The sequence below is a fragment of the Geotrypetes seraphini genome, chromosome 15, assembly GCF_902459505.1.
Source record: "Geotrypetes seraphini chromosome 15, aGeoSer1.1, whole genome shotgun sequence".
Classification (NCBI taxonomy): Eukaryota; Metazoa; Chordata; class Amphibia; order Gymnophiona; family Dermophiidae; genus Geotrypetes; species Geotrypetes seraphini.
Window position 1 is genome coordinate 39,157,400 of NC_047098.1, and position 19,754 is coordinate 39,177,153.

The 19,754-nt window shown below is 47.2% G+C and overlaps 1 protein-coding gene across 1 annotated transcript in view; it reads left to right on the top strand.

Annotated features, from left to right (window-relative positions):
- The window catches only part of ULK2 (unc-51 like autophagy activating kinase 2), a 252,205-nt gene that overhangs the window by 82,305 nt on the left and 150,146 nt on the right, over positions 1-19,754 (top strand). The window contains exon 4 of the mRNA XM_033921554.1: positions 17,879-17,911. Within this exon, the coding sequence (XP_033777445.1) occupies positions 17,879-17,911 (33 nt within the window). The remainder of the gene's footprint in view (positions 1-17,878; positions 17,912-19,754) is intronic.

The window sequence follows — 19,754 nt, forward strand, 5'->3', positions numbered from 1 at the left end:
TGGTGTCCGAAAGACCTCAGCCCACGAGGAGAGGGTTACAGGTAACAATGGTGAATGGAGCACAGCAGAGGCAAAGAACGAGGCAATGAACACAAACACATCAGAAAAAAACATACAGGTGCACCAAAAGCCACACAGCAACGATATCCCAAGCCCCAGAACCCCCCCCCCTCCCCCCACCCAACCAGAATCAAAAGAAAAAAGGAAAAAAAACCAACAACTCAAGAAGGAAGGTCAGAACAGAAACCAAGCAAAAGCAGAACTTTCAGGGCCCTGGACTCTGAAGAGCCCCAAAAAGCAGAAAATAGACCTCCCGAGGAAAAAAGAGAGAAAAAAAAAAGGAGAAAAGCCGGGAAGAGGCCACCCCAAGGCCGTGAACCCCTCATCACTCAGGAATCAAATAGGCAAAGTATTAAGAATCAAACTGCAGGCTCGAGGAGACAGAGTAAATATAAGGACCCCAGAGCTGCAAAAAGAACTTCGATTGACGCAAAGAATGACACACTCGACCCCTCTCAAGAAGCATCAGAGTTATGCCAAGCCCAATAAGAAGGAGCTCGATCCGAAACCCATTCCCCCAAAATAATCTTCTTAGCCACTAAGCTAGCTTTCCGCAAAAATAACCGACCTACCTCCAGGGGAAAACGAAAGGCCTCATATTTATCTAACAAAAACCCTTCTCTGTGAATAGATCCCACGTGTCTATCCCATTTGGCCTTAAAATCAGGCACGCTGCTGGCCTCAATAACCTGAAGTGGAAGACTATTCCAGCGATCAACCACCCTTTCAGTGAAAAAGAATTTCCTGGTGTCCCTGTGCAGTTTCCCGCCCCTGATTTTCCACGGATGCCCCCTTGTTGCCGCGGGACCCTTGAAAAAGAAGATATCTTCTTCCACCTCGATGCGGCCCGTGAGATACTTGAATGTCTCGATCATGTCAACCCTCTCTCTGCGTTCCTCGAGTGAGTACAGCTGCGACTTATCCAGCCGTTCCTCGTATGAGAGATCCTTGAGTCCCGAGACCATCCGGATGGCCATTCTCTGGACCGACTCCAGTCTCAGCACATCCTTACGGTAATGTGGCCTCCAGAATTGCACACAGTATTCCAGGTGGGGCCTCACCATGGATCTATACAATGGCATAATGACTTCAGGCTTATGGCTGACGAAACTCCTGCGTATGCAACCTATGATTTGCCTTGCCTTGGATGAAGCTTGCTCCACTTGATTGGCAGTCTTCATGTTCTCACTGACGATCACCCCTAAGTCTCGTTCTGATTCAGTTCTTGTTAGGATCTCGCCATTAAGGGTGTAAGCCTTGCATGGATTTTGGCTGCCCAAGTGCATGATTTTGCATTTTTTGGCATTGAAGCTGAGTTGCCAGGACCTAGACCAACGCTCCAGTAGGAGTAGGTCGTGCATCATGTTGTCGGACATTGAATTTATGTCTGTTGTGCTTTTGCCCACTACATTGCTTAGTTTGGCGTCATCGGCGAATAATGTTATTTTACCTCGCAGCCCTTCTGCCAAGTCTCTTATAAAGATGTTGAATAGGATCGGGCCCAGGACCGAGCCCTGCGGCACTCCACTGATTACCTCCGTCATTTCGGAGGGGGTGCCGTTCACCACTACCCTCTGAAGCCTACCTCCAAGCCAGTTCCCAATCCATTTCATCAATGTGTTGCCCAATTCTATAGAACTCATCTTGCTCAGCAACCTGCGGTGTGGTACGCTATTGAATGCTTTACTGAAATCCAGGTATACGATGTCCAGGGACTCCCCCAACATCCAGCTTCCTCGTCACCCATTCAAAGAAGCTGATCAGGTTGGATTGGCAGGATCTCCCCTTAGTAAATCCATGTTGACGGGGATCCCGTAGATCAGGGGCCCTCGAGGGCCATAATCCAGTCGGGTTTTCAGGATTTCCCCCAATGAATATGCATTGAAAGCAGTGCATGCACATAGATCTCATGCATATTCATTGGGGAAATCCTGAAAACCCGACTGGATTCCGGCCCTCGAGGACCGACTTTGACACCTGTGCCGTAGATTCTCCTCGTTCAGGATCGTATCCAGTTGGCGTTTGATTAGAGTTTCCATTAGTTTGCACATTATTGATGTGAGACTCACCGGTCTGTAGTTTGCTGTCTCCATCTTGGAGCCTTTCTTGTGGAGTGGAATGACGTTAGCCGTCTTCCAGTCCAACGGGACGTTACCCGTACTAAGGGAGAGATTGAAGAGCGCGGATAGCGGTTCCGCCAAGACATCACACAACTCCCTGATCACCCTGGAGTGTAGGTTGTCAGGCCCCATTGCCTTGTTAACCTTAAGCTTTGACAGCTCGCAGTAGACATCGCTGGGTGTAAACTCGAAATTACTAAACGGGTCATCTGCGTCAACCCTTGTCTGTAGCTGAGGGCCAAGACCTGGTGCCTCGCGGGTGAAGACTGAGCAGAAGTATTCATTTAACAGTTGGGCTTTTTCCGAGTCCGCTTCTACGTAGTCTCCGTCTGGTTTCCTAAGGCGTACTATCCCGCCTGAGTTCTTATTTCTGTCACTGATATACCTGAAGAAGGATTTATCTCCTTTCTGGATGTTCTTCGCTAGAGACTCCTCCATGCAGAATTTGGCCTCCCTAACTGCTGTTTTGGCGGTTTTTGACTTGGCCAGATAGACTTCCCTAGAGTCCTGTTTCCCTGATTGTTTGTAAGAGATGAATGCTTTTTTCTTCTCCTTGATGAGGTCCGAAATCTCCGCAGAGAACCACTGTGGCTTATTGTTCCTTCGCCGTTTACTTACTGATTTAACATAGCGGTTTGTTGCTTCTTGTATGGTGGCTTTCAAAGTCGACCACAGTTCTTCCACGTTATCGGTTTCTGCTTGGCTTTGTAGCGCCTGGTGAACGAAGTCTCCCATTTCTTTGAAGTTTGTGTCCTTGAATTTGAGGACCTTGGTCAGTGTGGTAGATTTAGTGAAACCTTTCCTGAGATTGAACCATACCATGTTGTGGTCACTGGAGGCCAATGTGTCGCCCACCGAGACCTCTGTGACACTTTCTCCATTGGTAAGTATCAGGTCTAGTATTGCCTGATCCCTTGTTGGTTGCCTGAGTCTTGCTCCCTTCATAGAGTTTAATAGCCTCCTGCTGCTGCCGGAAGCAGAGGAAAGCGTGTCCCAATCCACATCAGGCATGTTGAAGTCACCTAACAATACTGTGTCCCCACGCAAGGTGATATTCTCTATATCTTTGATTAATTCCATATCTAGGTCATCCTGTTGTCTTGGAGAGGTCTGTATATTACGCCAAGATACAGGCATTTGTCCTTCCCTCTGGCCAAATTACCCAAAGGGATTCCCCAGTGTAGTGGACATCTGTGATTCTGGTGACCTTAATGTCATCTTTAGTATATAATGCTACACCTCCTCCCATTTTGCCCTCCCTGTCCCGGCGAAGCAAGTTGTAACCCGGTATGACCATGTCCCACCTATGGGAGTCCGTGAGCCAGGTCTCAGATATCGCCACCACATCCAGGTCGGCATTCCTCATTTCTGTTTCTAATTCCAGGATCTTGTTTCCCAGACTGTGGGCGTTTATGTACATAGCCCTCCATATTGTATGTTTGTTGAGTCTCAGTGGGGATGTTCCCGCTTGAGCTACTTGGACACCTTTAGCATTATTCGCATGTTTTGTACTTTCCCTAGAACCAGAGTTACAACGTGCACCTATCCCGGACTCCCCAGACCCAGAACTACAGTGTGTTCCTATCCCAGACTCGGAAATGTGTGTACCCTGTGGGGGTATTCCCACTTGGGCTACCTGAACTCCTTTAGTACAATTTGCAATGTGTATTCCCCTTAGACCCAGAATTACAATGTGACCCAGAATTATAATGTGAGCATACTCTCCCCTAACCCAGATCGGTGTTTACTTACCTCAGCCCATTTCAGCAGGAAGACCCCCGGCCAGGTGTCCTGAAGCTCCGGGAGGGTAGGAAGGGACAAGGACTTCTTGAGATTCAGCCGAAAACCTGAAAAGTCCCCATATTCAGCCATCATGTTTTGTCATCTTAAATATGTATTTTAGTCAAAGTATGTTTTTATGACTTTGTACACCGCCTAGAAGATTGATTGGGTGGTATAAGAAATTTTAAATAAACTTGAAACAAGGTGCTATTCGACCAGAGGTTGGATGATATCATGGTTAGTGTTTAGGACCGCCGTCTGAGATCTCTTCCGGACAACAGGCCTCGGACTGCAAAAGGGCAATTCCTTAGGTCCTTTCGAGGCTTGCACCATTCGCTCCATTTCTCCTCTGGATCCTCTTCCCGGAGATCCTTTCAGAACCCATGATGGAGATTCATCTAGTTCTAGAAAGTTCCAGGGCTCCACCTTGTGGCCAGGAGGGCAGCCCAAGAAATTCCAATGACCGCCAGGTCTCCAGCCCCTCTGTGCAAGATCAGATGCTGGCTGGGAAGCTATCACAACCGAGCAGTGGGTGCCAGAGATTATCAGGGACAGCTGCAAGTTAGAGTTTGCTCACACTCTCTCTGCCTGGTTTGTGGACTCCAGTAGACCAACTGGGAAGAGCTGCCCAGGTCCAGCGACCCTAAGCAGATTGCTAGATATTCCAGTGATTGAACTGGTGCCAGATGTGGACTCAGGCTCCAGCAGATACTCCATATACTTTATCATGCCCAAGAAAAGCTTTGAGGATTGGAGGCTGATCCTGGACCTCAAGTACGTCAATGTGGCTCTCAAAGTGCCCCGTTTTCTTATGGAGACGTTTCAGTTGGTCATTGCCTCTGTACAGCCAGGGGAGTTTCTGCCAGCTTTGGACTTGATGGAGGCTTATCTACACATCCCCATTTTTGCGGATCACAGGGGTTTCCTGCAATTTCATGTCCTGGAACAGCATTTTTAATTCACGGCTCTGCCCTTTGGTCTTGGCCACAGCACCAAAGAACTTCACCAAGGTGATGGTTGTGGTGGCAGCCCACCTCCGCAAAATGGGTTGGCTTGTCCACCTTTATTTGGATGACTAGCTCATCAGAGCCTCCTCAAAGGATGAAACGGAGAGAGTGGTCCAGGTCGTCTTCAGAGTCTGGGCTGGATTGTCAGCTTGAAAAAGAGTCAGTTGCAGCCAGTTCAGTTGCTGGAGTAACTGGGTGTCAGATTCGACACGGAGAGTGGCCAAGTGTTTTCTTCCAGATGCACGCAAACAAAAGCTTTGGGAACAAATTTTGACTGTCCTGGCGAAGCAGAGCCCGTCTTCCTGGGAATGCATTCAGGTTCTGGGTTCAATGGCTGCCACGATAAGTGTTGCCTTGGGCAAGAGCACATATTGCATTACATTACATTACTGACTTCTATTCCGCCTGTACCTTGCAGTTCAAGGCAGATTACATCAAAAGATGACTGGACATTCCAGGAAAAATTACAATTTAAGGAGCTGGTTATATAGTAGAGTCGTGAGGAGGGATTAAAAGATAGGTAGAAGAATAAGGATTACATTTCAGAGAAGTTACGTAGTGGATGCTGGAAGCTTTGAGTTATAGGGGAATATTACGGGAAGAGAAGAGAGGTTGAGGGGAGAGATATCGGGGGGTGGGGGGAAGGAAGAGGGAGTTAAGATGTCTGGATAAATTTTTTGAATAACAGGGTTTTGATTTCTTTTCGGAAAGATTTAAAGTCACTTGTTCATGTCAGCAGGTTGGAGATTAGGGGGTCCAGTTTTGCTGCTTGAGTTGCTAGCAGATAGTCATACATCCTTTTGCGCTGAGTTCCTTTGAAAGGGGGATAGGAAAATGGGGATTGGGTTCTCCTTTGTCTGGATGAGAGGTTCCGAATTAGGCGGTTGATTAGATGGGTGGGTGCAGTTCCATTTAATGCTTTGAATTAAATACGAGCTTGTATAGGTAGCCAGTGAGAATCTAGGTAGGCATTGGTGATGTGGTCAAATTTTCCAAGTGAATAGATCAATCAGAGGGCTGTGTTTTGTACAGTCTGTAATTGTTTTATTAAGTTTGTGGGGCAAGGTAGGTAGAGGATATTGCAGACTTAGGATTAGGGATTGGACTATGAGTCTATATTGCTCTTTTTTGAAGAATTTTCTTATTTTTTGTAGATTGCGCATGGTAAAGAATGCTTTTTGAGTGATCTTGTTGATTTGAACCTGCAAGGTGCAGCATCTGTCTATCGTTACTCCTAGGAGTTTAAGAGCAGGCTGTATGGAGTATTTGGTGGCGTTTATTTCTAGTTCGGTTATGGATGGGGTTTTGTCCTTTTCAAGCAATAGAAATTTTGTTTTGTCCGGGTTGAGCTTCAGTTTGTGGTCTAACATCCATTTTTCCACTGCTTCTAGTATTTTTTTCAGGTTGTCTGTTGAAGTGGAGTCTGAGTCGAAGGGGAGGAGTATGGGTTATGTCATCTACGTAACTGAATGAAGTTACTTCTAGGTTGTCTAGAATAGTACCAAGTAAGAAGAGGTTGAAGAGCATGGGTGACAGTGGTGACCCTTGAGGAACTCCACAGGGGTTAGACCAGGGGGCCGAAGATCTTTTGTTTTTACTCTGTATGTTCTTGTTTTGAGGAAACCTTGGAACCAATTGTAGACCCCGCCTGAGATCCCTATGGCTTCTAGTATCTGAAAAAGTATGGTGTGGTCTACCAAGTCAAATGCGGCAGAGAGGTCGAGTTGAATTATTAGCATCCTTCTTCCTTTGCTGAGGTGTTGTTGGGTTATATCAAGTAGGGATGCTAGAAGTGTCTCTGTACTGTGGTAGGTTCTAAACCCCGATTGTGTGGGGTGGAGTAGGTTGTGGTCTTTGAGGTAGTTGGTGAGGTATTGTGCAACGAAACCTTCTATTAGTTTAACATATAATGGTATTGAGGCTCTGGGTCTATAGTTGGAAGGGGAGTCTATTGGGCCTTTGTGGTCTTTCAGTATTGGGGTGATTATGATTTCCCCTTGGTCTTGTGGGAATTGACCTTCCGTGAATGTGGTATGGATCCATTGCATGAGGCTAGCTCTAAATATGGGGGAGGCATTTGTTAGCAGATATGAGGGGCAGTTGTTCAGGTCGCATGACGCTTGGCTGTATTTTTTGTAGAGTCTGTTCAGGTCAGACCATTGTACTGCTAGGAAGTTGGTCCAGTACCTGCCTGCTGCTGTGGCGTCTCCTGTTGTAGGGTTTATTATTATCTCGTCAAGGTGGGTTAGTGCATTGATGAAGGAGGATCTGATTGAGATGATCTTGTTTTTGTAGTAGTCTGCTAATTGGGTGGCTGTTGGTGGGCAGGTTCCTTGTGTGGCTAGGAATGGCTTGGTGTCAGTGAGATTTTTTTACTAGTTGGAAAAGTTTCTTTGTGTCTAGGATTTCTGTACCAACTAGCTTTGAGTAGTAAGCTTTTCGTTTTTCCTTAAGTTTGGCCTTGTATTGTTTTATTAGGCTTCTCCATGCTACTTTGATGTGTTCTTGGTTCTTTTTTTTTCCAGACTCTTTCGAGGTGTCTGCAGTGTCTTTTTAGTTGGAGAAGTTCAGTGTCGAACCATTTGTCAGACGATCTGCAGATCTTGTGTTTAATTTTACTGGGGCTAGCTCATTCAGGATTGTTTCGCTTAGGGTGCGCCACTGGCATATGAATTCGTTAGGGTCTATGGAGGTGATTGTGGGGTCTGCTTTGCTCCAGAATGTGGTGGGTTCAATTTTTTGTCGGGTTTTGAAGGAAGTTTTATGGGGTTCGTGTTTGTTTATGCTTTGAGCCCAGTTGATGATGAAGGTAAATTTGTAGTGGTCTGACCAGAGGGAGGAGTGCCAGGCCCCGTTAGAGATATGAAGGTCTGGTGTGTGGGGATGTTGGGACATGTAAGCAGCAATATCAAGTTGGTGGCCTTTTTTGTGCGTGGGTTGAGGGTGAAGGATTTGGTAAGAAAGTGCATTGAAGTATGAGAGTATGCCATCGACTTGTTTGGAGGCATGGTCTTCTAGGTGGAGGTTGATGTCTCCGAGAAGCAGATTATGTGTTAAGGTTAAAGAGTTCTGGAAGATGAAGTCTTCCAGTTCATGTTTTGTGGCGTTCCATTTTCCTGGCGTAATGTAGCATAGGATGCAGGTTATGGTGCCTTTAAGTGAGTCGCTGGAAAGTTGACAGGCTAGTAGATCCAAGTGGAGGGTGGAGTGTTTGTCTGGAACTTTTATGTTAAGGTTGTTTTTTACTATGATGGCCAGTCCTCCACCTCACTTTTTTTTTCTCGGCAAACTAGTTCAAGTTTGTATCCCCTGGGACAGAATTCTGTTATGATTGGGTCCGAGTCGGAGGTAAGCCAGGTTTCGGCTAGGAAAAGCACATAAGTATTGCCTCTGCTGAGTCAGACCATAGGTCCATCACGCCCAGCAGTCCGCTCCCGCGGCGGCCCCCCAGGTCAATGACCTGTAGTGATCTTTTTCTCTACTACTCTATTAATTTACAGCCTTCTGTACTGTATAGTAACCCTCTAATTGTACCCATGGATCCCCTTTTCCTTCATGAACTCGTCCAATCCCCTTTTGAACCCCAAAGTCGTACTCTGCTTTACCACCTCCTCTGGAAGTGTATTCCAGGCGTTCACCACCCTCTGCGTGAAGAAGAACTTCCTAGCATTTGTTTTAAACCTATCTCCCTTCAATTTTTTTGAGTGCCCTCTAGTTTTTGCTGCCCCTGCTAGTCTGAAGAATCTGCCCCTCTCTACCTTCACTATACCCTTCATGATCTTATGAGTTTCTATCATATCCCCTCTAAGTCTCTGCTTTTCCAGGGAGAAGAGCCCCAGCTTCTCCAGCCTCTCAGCATATGAGAGGTTTTCCATGCCCTTTATCATTTTTGTCGCTCTCCTTTGGACCCTCTCGAGAATCGCCATATCCTTCTTAAGGTACGACGACCAGTACGAAACGCAGTACTCCAGATGCGGTCGCACCATCGCCCTATACAGCGGGAGGATAACTTCCTTGGTTCCTGTAGTGATACCTTTTTTGATAATGCCCAACATTCTGTTTCCCTTTTTTGAGGCCGCAGCGCACTGTGCCGCTGGCATCATTGTTCTATCTACCAAAACCCCCAAGTCCTTTTCTAGGTTGCCTTCCCCCAGTACCATCCCCCCCATTGTGTAGTTGTACATTGGGTTCCCTTTCCCTATGTGCATAACTTTACATTTTTCTACATTGAAGCTCATCTGTCATTTATTTGTCCAATCACTCAGTCTGTTCAGGTCCATTTGAAGTTCTTTACATTCCTCTACAGATCTAACCTTACTGGAGAGTTTTGTGTCATTTGCAAATTTAACAACTTCGCACTTTGTCCCTGTTTCCAGGTCATTAATAAATATATTGAATAGCAGTGGTCCCAGCACCGACCCCTGTGGGACCCCACTCGTGACCCCTTTCCAGTCAGAATAGTGTCCCTTTACTCCTACCCTCTGCTTCCTGTTCGCCAGCCAGTTTCCGATCCATCTGTGTATGTCTCTTTCCACCCCGTGGTTCCACAGTTTCCTTAGTAGGCGCTTGTGAGGTACTTTGTCAAAGGCTTTCTGGAAGTCCAGGTATACTATGTCTATGAGGTTGCCTTTGTCCAAATGTCCGCTTATCCCTTCGAAGAAGTGCAGCAGGTTCGTTTGGCAAGATCTTCCAGTACAGAAACCATGCTGGCTTGTTCTCATCAGCTTATTTCTTTCTATATGCTCATTGATACTGTCCTTGATTATCGCTTCAGCCATCTTCCCCGGAACTGAGGTTAAGCTGACCGGTCTGTAATTCCCCGGGTCGCCTCTGGATCCCTTCTTGAAGATAGGTGTAACATTTGCTATCCTCCAGTCCTCTGGTATTACCCCCGTTTTTAAGGATAGTTTGCAAATCTGCTGCAGTAACTCCGCTATTTCGTCTCTAAGTTCTTTTAGTATTCTTGGGTGGATTCCGTCCGGGCCCGGAGATTTGTCAGTTTTTAGCTTGTCTATCTGTTTGAGTACGTCTTCGAGGCTTACCTCCATGCACGATAGTTTATCCTCTTGGTCCCCCTTAAAAAATTTTTCCGGTTCTGGTACATTGGATGTGTCCTCCTTTGTGAAGACCGACGAGAAGAACATGTTTAATCTGTCCGCTACTTCTTTTTCCTCCTTTACTACTCCTTTCCTGTCCCCCTCGTCCAGGCAGCCTATCTGTTCTTTAACTATCCAATCTTTTATTAGGTCTGCCTTTGGGCCAATCGATCTTATGTTCATGTACGCACATGTGATTGAGGTGTACTTTGTGTGAGGATTGGAGATGTACTTTGGGTGGAGGAGGTTTCTTGCAGTGGGAGAGGTTTTATGAGCTGTCGTCCTTGCCTTGGGAGGAGGTTTTCTTCCCCATATGGGTGAGATGCAATGGCGTACCAAGGGGGGGGGGGGCGTTCCGCCCCGGGTGCGAGCCCTGAGGGGGTGCTCCGGCGTCCGTTCCCCCCCCCCCCCCGACGTCTGATTCTTCCTCACTGGCCTCCCCGCACCATTAAGAGTACCGAAGCAGCCTGCAGCAAGATCGCAATGTCAGCGATCTTGCGCTGCTTCATGCTGTCCTCCGCCGCGGTCCTGCCCCCTCCACTGACGTCAGAGGAGGGGGGCGGGTCTGCGGCGGAGGACAGCACAAGCAGCTCAAGATCGCTGACATCGCGATCTTGCTGCAGGCTGCTTCTACTCTAAATGGTGCGGAGAGGCCAGAGGGGAAGAAACGGATGTCTGGATGGGAGGAGGGAGGGGGGGCGAGCGGTCCTTCGGGGTGGGGCGGGCAGGCAGGCCTTCAGGGGGAGATGCAAGCCTTAAAGGGGGGGGGGGACAAGCCTTCATGGGGGGAGACAGGCTTTGGGGGGGGACAGGCAGGCAGGCCTTAAGGGGGGGGACAGGGGGTGGGACAGACCTTCAAGGAGGGGACAGACCTTCAAGGAGGGGACAGGCCTTCAAGGGGGAGACAGGCCTTCAAGGGGGAGACAGGCCTTCAAGGGGGAGACAGGCCTTCAAGGGGGAGACAGGCCTTCAAGGGGGAGACAGGCCTTCGGGGGGGTGCAGGCCTTCGGGGGGGTGCAGGCCTTCGGGGGGGTGCAGGCCTTCAAGGGGAGGGACAAGCCTTCAGGGGGAGATGCAGGCCTTAAAGGGGGGGACAAGCCTTCATGGGGGGAGACAGGCTTTCGGGGGGGACAGGCAGGCAGGCCTTCAAGGGGGGACAGGCAGGCAGGCAGACCTTTAAGGGGGGACAGGGGGGTGGGACAGGCCTTCGGGGGGGGTGCAGGCCTTCGGGGGGTGCAGGCCTTTAAGGGGGGGGGGGACAGGCAGGCCTTTAAGGGGGGGGACAGGCAGGCAGGCCTTTAAGGGGTGGGACATGCCTACAAGGGGGTGGGACAGGCCTTCGAGGGGGGTGCAGGCCTTCGTGGGGGTGCAGGCCTTCAAGGGGGGGGACAGGCCTTTGGGGGGGACCCTGATGTAGAAGTACACAGAAGGAAGGGGGTGTTCAAAGAGATGTGCATATGCCAGACTTTGGGGGGGAAGAAATGGGTCTGGAAATAGAGGAGAGGGAGAGAGATGATGGACCATGGGATTTAGGGAGGGAAGGAACAGAAAGGGAGAGAAATTGGACACAAGGGATGGTTTGGAGGAAGGATAGAGATACTGGATAGGAGGGTAATTGGGAAAAGAAAGGGGAGAGATGGTGGGCCCTGGGGTGGTGGGGAAGGAGGGAGAAATGCCGGATGAAAGGGTAGTTAAGAAAAGGTGGATCTGTGGAGGGAGATGAAAAAAAGGAAAGATACCAGACTTCCTGGGGAGGGAAGGGAAATGGAAAGGGAGGACAGAGATGGCAGATGGATGGTTAACATGAAGAAAGAAGGAGACCCTGGCAAGCAAGTTATCAGAAGACAACCAGAGCCTGGGACCAACAAGATTTGAAAAATAACCAGACAACAAAAGGTAGAAAAATTAATTTTATTTTCTGTTTTATGATTACAATATGTCAGATTTGAAATGTGTATCCTGCCAGAGCTGGTGTTAGACCGCAAACCCTAGGATTTAACAGAGAGAGGAAAAGTCCTTTTTGTTTCTTTATTTTATTTACACCACAGCGCCAGTGTGGTTAGGAGAAGCCAAAGGGGGTGAAAAAGCTATAAACCCCACCAGGATTTTTGAAAAAAATCACCCAACTGGGCAGGAAAATCGAATCGAAAAACCAATTAAATAGGCTGAATCGAAATTTTTCTTCCTGAATCGGGCAGTTTGCGCTACTGTCTCAGACTTTAGGACCTGGGATTGGGGAGAGATGGCATCCTCAGTACTTTATAATGCAAGTGAAATGAGGATTTGGTCAGACTTTTGAAGGGTCTGCAGAAGAAAAATATTGTATAGGCCGGGGACATGAGACAGCAGGAAATAGGAACTTTTCTTCCTTCTATTTTTGTGAATGGAAAGGCTGAGTATGTCAGAGTTCAGTTAAAATATGTGCTTTATAAAAAAATATAATAATGTGTTTTATAAAGTTTATAAGTATTGCTGGCCTACCCAGTGAGGTGTTTTTAGTGGTGGTGGTGGTGGTGACGGCAGTGTGTCAATGTGTTGAGAGGAAGAGGTGGTCTGGGAAATTCTCCTGAGCAAACTCCGAGCCCATTTCCACCCCCCAGTTAGTCCACTCCACTCAATTGGTTCACACACTGAGTGGGTCTTTGGGTATTGTGTCTAGGTAGTTGTTTTGGGGATCTCTTCCAGTGGTTTGTCAGTATCTCCTTGTGGTCCAAGGAAGGAAACTTTGTTAACCTTAGCAATGACCTTTTGTAACAGGCATATAAAGATATGGTGGACTATAAATTACGCCAGGTGTACACTTGGCAGGGCCTCCGCGTGTGCGGATCGCCGGACTTGATGGACCGAAGGTCTGATCCGGAGATGGCAGTTCTTATGTTCTTATGCTGCTTGTGTGGCATTAGGCTATCTAGTGATCGAAAGAAAAAAACAGACTTTTGCACATTTTTGCACTATAGGTGGGTGTATGAGGAGATTCACATTTCCTGCACAGCTAAGTCCGTGTGAAGTTCCCTTGTGTTGTATTTCACATCTAGCAAGGCACCTAGCAAGGTCTCTGTTTGGAAGGAAAGATCTAAGCTTAAAAATGAAGTGGCCAGAAGTTATGGTAAAAGCAGATAGCTTAGCTGGTTTTAAGAAAGATTTGGACAAATTCCTGGAGGAAAAGTCCATAGTCTGTTATTAAGACATGGCGAAGTGTCTGCTTGCCCTGGATTGGTAGCGTGGAATGTTGCTACTCTTTGGGTTTTGACCAGGTACTAGTGACCTGGATTGGCTACCATGAGAATGGACTACTGGGCATGATGAACCATTGGTCTGACCCAGTTAGGCTATTCTTATGTTATGTTCTCATCTGTAGGGGCCTTTGGTTTCACTTCTTATTTTAATGTATTTTTTTTCTGGGAACTTATCAGTGTTTTTTATAATGGGAACAAAAATGGAAGAGAATTAATGTGTGTAGAATGGGGGGGGGGGAAACTAATTTCTTCAGCTAAATAATTAAATCCACCTCAACCAGACATAGGAGAACTCGCACACCATTCACACACCCTCCAACCAAAAACGTCAAAAGAAAAAAACTGTTCGACAACCTCCTAAAACTCGACCCCCAACTCTACAACCTATTGACCTCGACCACAGACTACAAAACCTTCAAAAAAGAAATAAAAACCCTTTTATTCAAAAAACACATAAAACCGAACTAACACAATCAGAACTGTCCCAAGCATCACCTGCAACTACTCCATACGTACTTCTGATGTCATGACAATTCAGACATAATTTATGTTATGTTATGTTTGGAATAATGGTTACATATATGAGGTTCAATAAAAGAATATTTTCACTCCCTGTTTCTATTCTGACCATTTATACCGTTTCATGGTTATTACAAAAAATATTTTTTACATGGAGGGTGGGTGGGGGGGGGTGTGTCAAAAAATGATGGGCCCTGGGTGACACATACCCTAGGTACGCCACTGGTGGGATGCTTTCTTGGGTAGCCAATGAGCATTCTGTCAGATATCTTGGAGAGTGGAGTTTCCTGGGTGGGTGCTGTTACTATTGGAATTGGGGAAAGGTGATAGCCAAATGTTTTCCAGTTTGTTCAGAGCAATAAGAGGACGAGTAAAAGTTTGGTTGTGCAGGATGCCATAGTGTTATTGTGTGAGGGGGGAGTTCCACCTTGGGCTGGGAGCTGGAAATAAGATGGGGGCATCTGAGGGCGAGAGCTGTATTTGGCGGGGAATCGAAGAGGGCTGGGGGCGCCTAGATGAGGGGAGAAGGGTAGTGAGATAGAGGGGTTTGGGTTTGGTGAGGCTTCTTGCGGAGATAATGGGAGTCAGGGGGGAGAAGAGGAGAGAGGCGGTTCTTACCTACAACACTCCCCTCTGTCTTGCGATAGCTGTCCTCTGCAGCATGGCCTAGTGTCTACGTCCACAGTCGTTGACCACAGGGATACCACTTTGGATCAACTCTTGGACCACGCTGACAATGGATGCCAGCCTTTTGAGCTGGGGCTTGCATTGCGAAGACTGTCTGGTTTAGGGGTGGTGGTCTCTGTCTTAATGTCGGTCCATCAATAAGCTGAAACTCCGAGCCATCTGCCTAGCACTGAAGCAGTGTCAGCCCTAGCTAACAAACAAGGCAGTCATAGTGTTTTCAGACAGCTCCACAGCGGTGGCTTATGTCAACAGGCAAGGAGGCACCAGGAGTGTCGGGCTCCAGAAGCAGGGCTGTGGAGTCGGAGTCGGAGGAAATTTTGGGTACCTGGAGTCGGAGTCAGAAGTACAAAAAACTGAGGAGTTGGAGTCGAACATTTATCTACCGACTCCATTTTTGAACTTGGCATACCAATCACAAGCGATTCTTTCAGCAAATGTTGCGAGCAGCTTCTGCGGCCTTAGAACCTTGATTAAAAGCAAAAATAAGGTGGTGTCGAAAATGCTCATTTCTCTCAACTTGACATTCCATTTTAACGATCTGAAAATTAACCAGTGCTGTGGAGTCGGAGGAAATTTCGGGTACCTGGAGTCGGAGTCGGAGTCTGAAGTACAAAAAACTGAGGAGTCGGAACATTTATCTACCGACTCCACAGCCCAGAAGTAGGTGAAGGTTCTCTTCTGTTGGACGGAAGCTCATCTTCTGGCCATTTTGGCAGCCCATGTCACCAGAGTGCAAAATGTACGGGCAGACACACTCTGGACCCAGGAGAGTGGTCTCTTTCCCCCCAGGCATTTCAGACCATTGTCAACTGCTGGGGCAGTCCAAAATTTAACCTCATGGTGATGGCGAAGAACAAGAAAGCAGTTCACTTCTTCAGCCACAGATACGAGCATGTATGTGCAGGGATCGACACACTGGTGCAGCCCTGGCCATCAGACAAGTTCCTGTACATATTCCCTCTCTGTCCCATGATTGGCAGAGTCCTGAGAAGAGTAGCCAGACACCCGAGACGTGTCATCCTGGTAGCTCTGGACTGGCCCCGACACCCATAGTATGCGGATCTTGTGCGTCTCCAGGACAGTCCTCCTTTGAGGCTTCAGCTGCTAGAGGGCCTTCTCTGTCAGGGTACGATTGTGCTATAAAATCCGGTTCACTTTGGTCTTAGAAGCATGGCTTTGAGCCAGAAGGCTATTCGGATTTAGTAGTGTGTATGCTTCTGAGGGCCAAGAAGCCTGCCATGTTTGTGGCATATGCCAAGGCGTGGGATTCCTTCCAACTTTGGTGTCTCAAGGAGAAGCTGGACTCTGCCACAGTCTCAGTGTCATCAATACTGTCCTTTCTTCAAGAAGGTTTGGACATGGGACTGACGGTTCTCTGAAGGTTCAAGTGACTGGCGATTCCTTTTTCAGAGCAAAGGGTACCAGGTTTTCTCTCTCGTCACACCTGAATATTAGATTCTTTACGGGTGCTCTGCGGCTTGGGCCTCTGGTTTGCAAACCCTGTCCTTCCTGGAACCTTAACACCGGATTCGTGGGAGTGGATACAAGACCCTTGGTTCAGCATGCCTTATACCAAAAAAGAGATTTGGTTCTTACCTTGATAATATAATTTCCAGTAGATGTTTCTGAACTGGGTGGGAAGCATTATGGCAGTCATTAGAATCTATTATCTGTAAGATTATCTTCTTCAGATACTAGTGTAAATTTCCTCATAAGAACCAAATGATCTCTGTATTAGGAATCAGAGGAATCTGGTTTCTAAGGGGCTAAGTGATTCCTGTAGTCAGTGCTGTGTAAGAATTGCATACTTAAAAGATTCTGAAATCTTAGACTTGTGGGCCAAATCTTTTAAAAATAATTAAACTATTTAGGGTTTTCTGCAATAACCCTTTTCCTATTCCATAATCAGCTGCAGCAAGTGCCATGTTTGAATCTTGACTGTCTTTTATCAATATGATAATGCCAGGTGATCTGTATGTGTATTTGCTTTGCTTTTAAAGAACCACAACCCACGTTCTCCAAATATATAACTGCTATAGATACTTGAAAGATACAAAAAGAGCATTAATAGTCAATAGGTTCTTAAGGGGGTGTTGTGTAAAGCGCTGCAGATTTATCTCCCTTCGCTGACCTCTCACACTGAGGACTCCCCGCGTCACAAATTAATTAAGTTATTATTTAAATAATTGTTTGCTAGCAAGAGCTTATGTATGCAGGTTTGCTTTTAAAGAAAGTACATTCCTAGTTGGATAAAGGATGGTTTATACCAGTGGTCTCAAACTCGCGGCCCGCAAGGTACTATTTTGAGGCCCTCGGAATGTTTATCATAATCACAAAAGTAAAATAAAACAGTTTCTTGATCATACGTCTCTTTAGCCATAAATTACAATATTAGCGACTAGCACGGCAGGCGGTTTAACGCACAATATTCCGCGTGTCCTACCACACCTTGATAAAAGGAGTAGAGAATGACACGGGGAAAAATTTTGTCCCCGTCACTGCCCCGTCCCACCATCCTCTTCACCTCGCCGTCCCCTTCACCACCCCATCACTGTCCCCGCTGTCCCTTTCACCGCCCCGACCCTGTCTTCAGTGTCTTCTCCTCTCCATCCTCCCATCCCCAGCACCCTTCATGCGGTCCAGCAGCTACCTCCTGCCGGCCAGCTGTGGATTTCCCTCCCTCCCTCCCTTTCCCTTACCTTCTTTTGTTGAAACTGGCGATTTCTATAAGGTTATGCGCTGTATTACAGCCAGAGCCTTGAAGTCACGTCGGGTTGCCTGCTAGAAAAGTCTCCTCCGATGCAACCGGAAACAGGAAGTTGCGTCGGAGGAGACTTTTCCAGCAGGCAATGCGACGCAACTTGAAGGCTCCGGCTGTAATACAGCACATAGCCTTATAGAAATCGCCAGTTTCAACAAGAGAAGGTAAGGGAAAAGGAGGGCGGGATGGAGATGCATGGCCGGCCGGCGGAAGAGAGGGGGCTGCCAGATCGAACGCTCTTCACCGCGCGTGCTAACCATTCACCGGTTCACGGGGCAGTGAATGGCCTTGTCCCCGATCTCGAGGTGACCTTTTTTTTGGGGCACCGTTTTGGCGGGTTACCCGTGGCTAGCCGTGGGTAACAACCATCATGTCATTCTCTAAAAAGGAGCCCTTAGCCAAAAGGAAAGATTTATAAACTATAAAGAGTTTTTTATCTCATGAAAAATTGTCATTTCTTTAATAAGACATTAACTATTTTTTTCTGAGGCCCTTCAAGTACCTACAAATCCAAAATGTGGCCCTGCAAAGGGTTTGAGTTTGAGACCACTGGTTTATTCTGACTACTTATCTACTTTCTAATGATACCTTTTGGACTTTTGTCTTTCAGGAAATGTCCAACTCTGTTTATTTGGTAATGGAGGTAGGTAATTTACAGTTTTTAATGATATATTCAAAATAAATTCTAATACTGAAATTTATTTAAAAATAACATAATATTAAGTGCAAAAATTTAGTTGGAAAATTCAGCTGCAATCTCAACCATATAAATTGCAAGTCTTACTTTCATGCCCTTCCACATGACTAAATTGGAATGGAATCGGGTCACAAAATGGAGCTATAATTCTCTGCATACGTTGAGAAAGTTCGCCTGATCAGTGATCGATACTGTATCTGCCGGGACTCCTGACTTCCTCGTCTCCGCACCCTTGGGATTCCTGTCTTCCTCTGTGCCCCCAGACTAGCAGTGGCAGCTCTGTGTGCTTTTAACTTCGGCATACAGCTGCTGCTAACAGTAGTTCAGCCCGTTTTCATCAGGCAGCCTCGGGGCTTTTGCTAGGCTGGCCCACATCGCATCATCAAAGCGGGCCGGCCTAGCAAAGGCCCCGAGGCTGCCTAATGAAACCGGGCTGAACTACTAGCGGCAGCTGTGTGCCAAAGTTAAAAGCACACAGTGAACTGCCACTAGCAGTGACAGGAGAGGTATGGAAGGGAGAAGGGGTACTGCTGAACATGGGAAGCAGGGAAGGGGGAAGTAGAACTGCTGAAGGGGGGGGGAGGAGGGAAAGGAGAAGGGGTAATGCTGGACAAGGGGGAGGTAAAAGGAAGGGAGAAGGGGTATTGCTGGACCTGGCAGAAAGGGAGGAAAAGGAAAGGTGCTACACACTGGAAAGGAGGGTGAGATGATGCATAGAGAGAGTATGTTGGGTTGGGGGGTAGGAAGGAGGGATGCCACTCAAGGGAAGAGGCAAGGACACAGAGAAAGTGTGCATGAGGGAGAAAGTGTTGGACTCATGGAGAGGGTAAGATGGATGAAGAGGACAGAAAGGAAGGAAGGAGAAATGTTACACTCTGGGGAAAGGGGAGAGGGCAGAGAGTGAAAAGTTGTACTCATGGAGGGAGAGAGAGATGTTGGTTGGGGGAGGGAAAGAGGACCAGGAGGGAGAAGCATGCAGGAGGAAGAGAGAAAAAATGTTGGACTGGTGGAAAGGAGGAAAAATGTTGGACTGGGAGGGGGGCCAGAAAGGAGGAAGGGAACGAGAAATGTTACACTGGGGGGAGGGGAAGGAGAGATGACTAAAGGAAGGGAGGGATATCAGATCAGGTAATAGAAGGGAAGGATCGAAGTCTGGTAGCACTAAAGAAATAATAGTAGTAGTAGTAGTAGAGAGATGCCAGATTATGGGAAGGAGAGGAGAGAGATGGACCACTGGGGGGAAGGAGGGAAAGAGAGATATGTCAGGCCATGGAAATAGGGAGGGAAGGAGAGCGAGATAGTTGATTTTGAAAAGAAAGCAGAAAATGGAAATATTGAATGTTAATGCAAAAGATGCATGCAAGGCAGAAAGTGAAGACAGAGAGAAAAACAGTGGATAAGAAGGCCCTGAAAACATAGTTAAAAGCAAAGAAAAATAAAGTCACCAGAGAACAAAGGTAGGGAAACTATATATATAGTGATTGACATGTGTCAGTTTTGAGAATTTATATCTGCTGTGTATATTGTGTGTATATGAAAAATGAATGGAAAAAAATTACATTACAATTAGTAAAGGGGGTGGGATCTGGGGAAGAGTTTAGGTGGGTCTAGGGTGGAGTTTGAGAGGTCCGTGGTTGGGGGTACTCGGTTGATATTTGTTAGACTTCCCTGTTGGCATGCCCTACTGGCATTTCAGGGCCTGTCTGGAGGGCCCCTGCGCATGTATGGATGGCAGCGTGATGATGTCACGCATGTGCATGATGTCATCACGGTGACATCCGCACACTTC